Source organism: Eriocheir sinensis, unplaced genomic scaffold (genome assembly GCF_024679095.1).
Source record: "Eriocheir sinensis breed Jianghai 21 unplaced genomic scaffold, ASM2467909v1 Scaffold624, whole genome shotgun sequence".
NCBI classification, from domain to species: domain Eukaryota; kingdom Metazoa; phylum Arthropoda; class Malacostraca; order Decapoda; family Varunidae; genus Eriocheir; species Eriocheir sinensis.
The window spans coordinates 258938-268271 of record NW_026111970.1 but is presented as its reverse complement, the minus strand read 5'-3'; the positions used below and the strand labels follow the sequence as shown (position 1 = coordinate 268271).

The window sequence follows — 9334 nt, the reverse complement described above, 5'->3', positions numbered from 1 at the left end:
CAAGGTGCTTTCATATGCTCTTCATTATCGAATTGCTTTCATCTGCTCCTCTATATCAAGGTACTTTCATCTGCTCCTCAATATCAAGGTTCTTTCATCTGCTCCTCCATATCGATGTGCTTTCACCTGCTTGTTAATATCGACTCCCCAATATCGATGTGCTTTCACCTGCTTTTTAATATCGATGTGCTTTCATCTGCTCCTTAATATCAAGGTGCTTTCATCTGCTCCTCAATATCAAGGTGCTTTCATCTGCTCCTCAATATCAAGGTGCTTTCATCTGCTCCTCAATATCAAGGTGCTTTCAACAGCTCAACAATATCGATGTGCTTTCATCTGCTCCTCAATATCAAGGTGCTTTCATTTGCTCCTCAGTATCGATGTGCTTTCACCTGCTCCCCAATATCAATGTGCTTACACCTGCTCCTCAATATCGAGGTGCTTTCATCTGTTCCTCAACATCGAGGTGATTTAATCTGCTCCTCAATATCGAGGTGCTTTTATCTGCTCCTCAATATCAATGTGCTATCAACTGCTCCTCAATATCGAGGTGATTTCATCTGCTCCTCAATATCGATGTGCTTTCATCTGCTCCTCAATATCGATGTGTTTTCATCTGCTCCTCTATATCGATGTGCTTTCAAATGCTCCTCAGTATCAATGTGCTTTCACCTTCTCCCCAAAATTGAGGGGATATCATCTGCTCCTTAATATCGAGGTGCTTTCATCTGCTCCTCAATATCGAGGTGCTTTCATCTGCTCCTCAATATCGATGTGCTTTCATCTGCTCCTCAATATCGAGGTGCTTTCATCTGTTCCTTTATATCGAGGTGTTATTATCTGCTCCTCAATATCGTGGTGCTTTCATCTGCTAATCAATAGGGAGCTGTTTACATCTGCCCCTCAATATCAAGATGTTTTCATCTGCTCTTCAATATCAAGGTGCTTTCATCTGGTCCTCAATATCGACGTGCTTTCAAATGCTCCTCAGTATCGAGGTGCTTTATTCTGCTCCTCAATATCAAGGTGCTTTCATCTGCTCCTTAATATCAAGGTGTTTTCATCTGCTCCTCAATATCAAGGTGCTTTATTCTGCTCCTCAATATCAAGGTGCTTTATTCTGCTCCTCAATATCGATGTGCTTTCATCTGCTCCTCAATACCGAGGTTCTTTCATCTGCTCCTCAATATAGAGGTGCTTTCATCTGCTCCTCAATATCCTTGTGCTTTCATCTGGTCATCAATATCAAGGAGCTTTCATCTGCTCATCAATATCGAGTACTTTCATCTGCTCCTCAATATCAAGGTGCTTTCATCTGCTCATCAATATCGAGGTGCTATCATCTGCTCTTCAATATCGATGTGCTTTCATCTGTTCCTCAATATGGAGGTGCTTTCATCTGCTCCTCAATATCGAGGTGCTTTCATCTGCTCCTCAATATCAAGGTGCTTTCATCTGCTCCTCAATATCGAGGTGCTTTCATCTGCTCATCAATATCGAGGTGCTTTCATCTGCTCATCAATATCGAGGTGCTTTCATCTGCTCATCAATATCGAGGTGCTTTCATCTGCTCATCAATATCGAGGTGCTTTCATCTGCTCATCAATATCGGGGTGCTATCATTTGCTCCTCAATATCAAGCTGCTTTCATCTGCTCATCAATATCGAGGTGGTATCAGTTGCTCCTCTATATCGAGGTGCTTTCATCTGCTCTTCAATATCGATGTGCTTTCATCTGCTCCTCAATATCTAGGTTCTTTCATCTGCTCCTCAATATCAAGGTGCTTTCATATGCTCATCAATATCGAGGTGCTATCATTTGCTCTTCAATATCGAGGTGCTATCATCTGCTCCACAATATCAAACTGCATTCATCTGCTCATCAATATCGAGGTTCTTTAATCAGCTCCTCAATATCAGGTGCTTTCATCTGCTCCTCAATATCGAGGTGCTTTCATCTGCTCCTCAATATCGAGGTGCTTTCATCTGCTCCTCAATATCGACGTGCTTTCATCTGCTCCTCAATATCGAGGTGCTTTCATCTGCTCATCAATATCGAGGTGCTTTCATCTGCTCATCACTATCGAGATGCTTTCACCTGCTCCCTAATATCGAGGTGCTTTCATCTGCTCATCAATTTCGAGGTGCTATCATCTGCTCCCCAATATCGATTTGCTTTCATCTGCTCATCAATATCTAGGTTATATTATCTGCTCCTCAATATCGAGGTGCTTTCATCTGCTCCTCAATATCGAGGTGCTTTCATCTGCTCCTCAATATCAAGGTGCTTTCATCTGCTCCTCAATATGAAGGTGCTTTCATCTGCTCCTCAATATTGTTGTGCTTTCATCTGCTCATCAATATCGAGATGCTTTCATCTGCTCCTCAATATTAAGGTGCTTTCATCTGCTCCTCAATATCAAGGTGCTTTTATCTGCTCCTCAATATTAAGGTGCTTTCATCTGCTCCTCAATATGAAGGTGCTTTCATCTGCTCCTCAATATCGATGTGCTTTCATCTGCTCCTCAATATCAAGGTGCTTTCATCTGCTCCTCAATATCGAGGTGCTTTCATCTGCTCCTCAATATCGAGGTGCTTTCATCTGCTCCTCAATATCGAGGTGCTTTCATCTGCTCCTCAATATCGAGGTGCTTTCATCTGCTCCTCAATATCGATGTGCTTTCATCTGTTCCTCAATATGGAGGTGCTTGCATCTGCTCCTCAATATCGATGTTCTTTCATCTGCTCCTCAATATCGAGGTGGTATCATGTGCTCCTCAATATCGAGTTGCTTTCATCTGCTCCTCAATATCGAGGTTCTATCATGTGCTCCTCAATATCAAGGTGCTTTCATCTCCTCCTCAATATCGAGGTGCTTTCATCTGCTCCTCAATATCGATGTGCTTTCATCTGTTCCTCAATATGGAGGTGCTTTCATCTGCTCCTCAATATCGAGGTGCTTGCATCTGCTCCTCAATATCGATGTGCTTTCATCTGCTCCTCAATATCGATATTCTCGATGATTTAATTTCCTTTCTCTATCCTCTATCTTGACTGTGTGGGTTAGCCTCCTTCTCCCCAGAGGAGATTCACCCGTCACCCACCCTGCGGCCCCAGGGGCCGAAAGGTGGATGACTTTTCTGTTTTCCTTTTCTTGATGTTTCTATCATCTTTTCTGGTGTTCCTGGGTCTGAACGAGCCGCCCTCCTCCCAGAAGAGACTCGCCCATAATTTTGTGATGTTGGTTTGGGCCGAAAGGTGGATGATTCTTTTCATTTCCATTTTCATTTTTCTAGTGTTACTTCTCTGCATTTTCCTTCTGTTGTTACTTCACATTTCTTCTTCTTGTGTTATTTCTCTTCAAATTCCTTCTTCTTGTGTTACTCTTTTCAAATTCCTTCTTCTGTGTAACTCTTTTCAATACCTTCTTCTGTGTAACTCTTTTCAATACCTTCTTCTGTGTAACTCTTTTCAATACCTTCTTCTGTGTAACTCTTTTCAATACCTTCTTCTGTGTAACTCTTTTCAATACCTTCTTCTGTGTAACTCTTTTCAATACCTTCTTCTGTGTAACTCTTTTCAATACCTTCTTCTGTGTAACTCTTTTCAATACCTTCTTCTGTGTAACTCTTTTCAATACCTTCTTCTGTGTAACTCTTTTCAATACCTTCTTTTTAACTCTTTTCAATACCTTCTTCTGTGTAACTCTTTTCAATACCTTCTTCTGTGTTACTCTTTTCAATACCTTCTTCTGTGTAACTCTTTTCAATACCTTCTTCTGTGTTACTCTTTTCAATACCTTCTTCTGTGTTACTCTTTTCAATACCTTCTTCTGTGTTACTCTTTTCAATACCTTCTTCTGTGTTACTCTTTTCAATACCTTCTTCTGTGTTACTCTTTTCAATACCTTCTTCTGTGTAACTCTTTTCAATACCTTCTTCTGTGTTACTCTTTTCAATACCTTCTTCTGTGTTACTCTTTTCAATACCTTCTTCTGTGTTACTCTTTTCAATACCTTCTTCTGTGTTACTCTTTTCAATACCTTCTTCTGTTTTACTCTTTTCAATACCTTCTTCTGTGTTACTCTTTTCAATACCTTCTTCTGTGTTACTCTTTTCAATACCTTCTTCTGTGTTACTCTTTTCAATACCTTCTTCTGTGTTACTCTTTTCAATACCTTCTTCTGTGTAACTCTTTTCAATACCTTCTTCTGTGTTACTCTTTTCAATACCTTCTTCTGTTACTCTTTTAAATAACTTTTTCTGTGTTAATATTTTCAATAACTTCTTCTTTGTTACTCTTTTAAATACCTTCTTCTGTAACTCTTTCAATACCTTCTTCTGTGTTACTCTTTTCAATACCTTCTTCTGTGTTACTCTTTTCAATACCTTCTTCTGTGTTACTCTTTTCAATACCTTCTTCTGTGTTACTCTTTTCAATACCTTCTGTGTAAATCTTTTCAAATTCCTTTTTCTTGTGTAACTCTTTTCAAATTCCTTTTTCTTGTGTTACTCTTTTCAACTTCCTTCTTCTTGTGTTACTTCATATGCCTTCTTCTAGTGTTACTTCTCTTCATTTTCCTTCTTCTGGTGTTCCCTTCTTCCCCTTCCTTCTCTCGGTGTTTCCATGTCGTCTTTTCCTGGTTTTGTATGTTGGAACGCGTTAGTCTCCTTCTCCCCAGAGAAGACCCGCCATACCAACATACAAGACGCTTTAAACAAAGCAAAACAAGACATTTTTTTTTGGATTTTTTGTTTTTGTATTTTTTTGGGATTTTTCGTTTTTTATCGTAGTTGGCATGACACTTGCCTTGCTTAGGGGAATTGTACCTCCCCATGCGTCGAACCTTCCATTGGAACGTGTCATTAACGCGTCGTCTGGCTAATAAGAGGTCAGTAACTGCATGTCTTGCTGCCACTTCAAGCCCCCCCAACCCCCGGACCCTCGGGATCTCCGACACCTCCGTGGACGCTCCGGGGGAGCCGAGGCGCCCTGCCGGAGCCCTGAGCCCTGCGACGCTCGCCAGTAAGGCCTGTTCCGTTACTTTACTTCCCTGATTTGCTCACCACGGCCTTCGCCTTTGCTGTCCTTCATCTTCCACCTTTGATTAAATAGTTAGTGTAGCTTATCACAAACAGCCTCGTAAGGACCAGCAGGCCTGCTGTTGTTTGTTCTCTCTTTGTGTTTCTTTGTTCCTCCTCCTCCTCCTTTAAAAAGAAAAAAAAAACAGACCTCGTGGTTGCCTTATATGAGGACTGTAGGAGAATAAAGTTACCTCCTCCTCCACCTTCACCTCCTCCTCCTTCTCCTTCTCCACCTCCACTTCCACCTCCACCTTCACCTCCTCCTCCTTCTTCATCTCCACCTCCACTTCCACCTCCACCTCCACTTCCTCCTCCCTCTCGTTTCTCCACAAACCTCATAGTTTCAAAAATATTAACAGAAACACATCAAAACACTATACATATTCCTTAATCTTGAGAGAAGTAGGAATCGATTAATGAGTTGGGTTTGTAAACGCATTAGAACGGGACTAATTGTCAATAATATCGCGATCTAAGGATTATGGGGATTAAGGGAGTGACGATTATGGGATTAAGGGAGTGACAGTGGCTGGGAGGGAGGGAGGGCTGGGAGGTGAGAGAGAGGATTGAGGGAGACCGGGAATGGGACAGAGAGAGGGAGAGCAGTGGAGAACGAGGTGAAGGAAATAACACGGATACACAAGGATATGAGGGGACTATTAACCCTGTGGCCACAGGGATCGTGTTTCTTAATGGTCCTTCTGAGCGAGAAAAATGAGAAAAAAAATCATCTCTCACACAAATCATTTCATAATATATACCAAAGCGTTTTGTGATCGGTTTATGCATCATCTATTTTTTGGGGGTCTATATCATGGCACAAATTTGGCCCGTCGCTGCTACACGGTAAAGCCACAAATTTGGCCCGAGGGGCCATATTATAGCTTCCTTGCCAATTGCAAAATGAACGGAGAACAAAGCTCACAAAATGGAACTGTTTTTATCGGGTCAAGTGTAGCGAGGGTATCGGTAAAAAGACACTGATAAAATGTTGTCAAGAAATCCTTGCATCTGTCTCATGGGCTGGACCTTGGCTACCGCTACCTTCCCTCCCCCTCTCTCACCCGCCTCCTCTCTACCAGGGAATAATGGCTAGGGCAACCCGAGGTCCACAGGGGGTCACCCGGCGACCTTGACCATAGACATGACAACGTCGCTGGGTAGCAAACGGTTGAATTCATTTCCATACATAAATCATCGTTACTATTCTAAAATTCGATACATTCACAACATAATATAGACTTGTTCAAATACTAAACAACCGACATATGAAATTGTATGCCTTGTTGTGGTTGAAGCGACAATGCTGCCGGGTAGGGAATTCCCGCACCTGCTCCACCCAAAGTATCTTGATATTTGCATTAGACTTAGTACCTCGAACCCAATCCCATTATCCCCATGTACTACCTGAACCCAGAACTCTGCTTCCTGTCACTGAACCACACCATGATCCATCTACCTTCAAACCAATGGGCTTTAATTGTTGTCAAAGTTATTGGTGAGGTTCTTTGTCGAATGCTTTACTAAAATTAAGATATACAATATCATAACTGTCGTCCTTACGTATTTGCCACTTTTTGTAAAAATAAAATAAATAAATAAAATCAGTCAAGATCTAGCCTTGATTAATGAACCCAAGGTGGGGGCCATTGATCAGGCTGTTTCTCTAGGACTAGGTGGTCACGGATATTTTCATCTATAATAGACTTGAATGTTTTTACTGCCACCGACGTTAAACTAATTGCAGCCTCTTCCTTTCCCTCGCACGATACCCCGCCACAGTCTCCTCCTGTCCTTCGCACGCCACTCCCGACAACACCTCCTCCTGTTCCTCGCACACCACCACGCCATGGGCTCCTCCTGTCTCTCGCACGCCATCCCCGCATCCGTCTCCTCCTGTCCATCGCACGCCAACCCTGCCACCGACTCCTCCTGACTCTCGCACTCCAACCCGCCTCCGCCTCCCTGTTTTTCGAACGCCACCCACGCTGCCGCCTCCGCCTGTCCCGAGCACGCTAACCCCGCCAGCGCCTCCTCTGGTTCCTCGCACGCCACCCCCACCACCGCCTCCTCCTGTCCCTTGAATGTCACCCACGCCACCACATCCTCCTGTCCCTCGCTCGCCAATCTCGCCACCGCCTCCTTCTGTCCCTCGCACGCCATCCCCGCCGCCGTCTCCTGCTGTCCCTCTATCGTAAACCTCGCGACCACCTCCTCCTGTCCCTTGAACGCCAACCTCGCCACCGCTTCCTCCTGTCCCTCTAACGTAAACCTCACCACCGCCTCCTTCTGTCCCTCAAACGCTATCCTCGCCACCGCCATCTCCTGTTCCTCGCACGCCAACCCGGACAAAGCCTCCTCCTATCTAACGAACGCCATCCCCGCCATCGTCCCCTACTGTCCCTCGCACGCCACCCCCGCCACCGCTTCCTCCTCTCTAACGCAAACCCCGCCACTGCCTCCTACTATCATTCGCACGCAACCCCCGCCACCGCCTCCTACTGTCCCTCGCACGCAACCCCCGCCACCGCCTCCTCCTGGAACACGCACGCCTTCCCCGCCGCCACCTCCTGCTGTCCCTCGCGCGCAAACCTCTCCATCGCCTACTCCTGTCCCTCGAACGCCAACCTCGCCAACGCCTCCTCCTGTCCTCGAACATAAACCTCGCGACCACTTCCTCCTGTCCCTTGAACGCCAACCTCGCCACCGCTTCCTCCTGTCCCTCTATCGTAAACATCGCGACCGCCTCCTCCTGTCCCTCGAACGCCAACCTCGCCACCGCCTACTCCTGTCCCTCGAACGTTAACCCCGCTACAGCCTCATACTGTCCCTCGCATGCCACCCCCGCCACCGCTTCCTCTTCTCCCTCCCACGCCTCCCACGAAACAGCCTCCTACTGTCCCCCGAACGCCACCCGCGCCACCTCCTCCTCCTGCCCCTCGCACGCCAATCCGGCCACCACCTCCTCCTGTCCCTCGCACACGATCCACGCCACGGCCTCCTCCTGTCCCTTGAATGTCACCCACGCCACCACATCCTCCTGTCCCTCGCTCGCCAATCTCGCCACCGCCTCCTTCTGTCCCTCGCACGTAGCCCCCGCCACCGCCTCCTTTTGTAACACGCACGCCAACCCCGCCACCGCCTCCTACTGTCCCTCGCACGGCACCCACGCCACCGCTTCCTCCTGTCCCTCGCAGGTCACCCCCGCCTTCGCCTCTTCCTGTCCCTCCTACGCCAGCACCGCCTCCGCCTCCTTCTGTCCCTCGCACACGATCAGCGCCACGGCATCCTCCTGTCCCTCGAATGTCACCCACGCCACCTCATCGTTCTGTCCCTCGCACGCCACCCCCGCCACCGCCTCTTCCTGTCCCTCCCACGCCAGCACCGCCTCCGCCTCCTTCTGTCCCTCGCACACGATCCACTCCACGGCATCCTCCTGTCCCTCGAATGTCACCCACGCCACCGCTTCCTCCTGTCCCTCGCAGGCCACCCCCGCCTTCGCCTCTTCCTGTCCCTCCCACGCCAGCACCGCCTCCGCCTCCTTCTGTCCCTCGCACACGATCAGCGCCATGGCATCCTCCTGTCCCTCGAATATCACCCACGCCACCTCATCGTCCTGTCCCTCGGAGGCCACCCCCGCCTTCGCCTCTTCCTGTCCCTTCCACGCCAGCACCGCCTCCGCTTCCTTCTGTCCCTCGCACACGATCCACGCCACGGCATCCTCCTGTCCCTCGAATGTCACCCACGCCACCTCATCGTCCTGTCCCTCGCACGCCACCCCCGCCACCACCTCCTCCTTTCCCTCGCATGGCACCCACGCCACCGCGTCCTCCTGTCCCTCGCACGCCACCCACGCCATCGCATCCTCCTGTCCCTCGCACGCCACCCACGCCATAGCATCCTCCTTTCCCTTGCACGATCCTCAGGCACCGCCTCTTCCTTTCCCTTGCACGCCACGCCCGCCACCGCCTCTTCCTGTCTCTCGCACGCCATCTACGCCACCGCCTCCTCCTGTCCCTCGAACACGATCCACGCCACGGCCTCCTCCTGTCCCTCGAATGTCACCCACGCCACCACATCCTCCTGTCACTCGCAAGCCACCCCCGCCACCGCCTCCTTCTGTCCCTCGCACGCAACCCCCGCCACCGCCTCCTCCTGTAACACGCACGCCATCCCCGCCGCCGCCTCCTGCTGTCCCTCGCACGTAAGCCTCTCCATCGCCTACTCATGTCCCTCGAACGCCAACCTCG

At 48.2% G+C, this 9334-nt stretch overlaps 1 protein-coding gene across 1 annotated transcript; it reads right to left on the bottom strand.

Annotated features, from left to right (window-relative positions):
- Positions 1-3019: 3019 nt before the first annotated feature.
- LOC126993507 (paternally-expressed gene 3 protein-like) lies at positions 3020-7684 on the bottom strand. The gene is made up of 6 exons (XM_050852642.1): positions 7652-7684; positions 4335-4467; positions 4043-4231; positions 3908-3961; positions 3719-3772; positions 3020-3640 (listed from the first exon to the last, which is right to left on the bottom strand). Exons 1-6 carry the CDS (start codon positions 7682-7684, stop codon positions 3390-3392), a joined length of 714 nt encoding a protein of 237 aa, XP_050708599.1. The 3' UTR covers positions 3020-3389.
- Positions 7685-9334: the final 1650 nt, after the last annotated feature.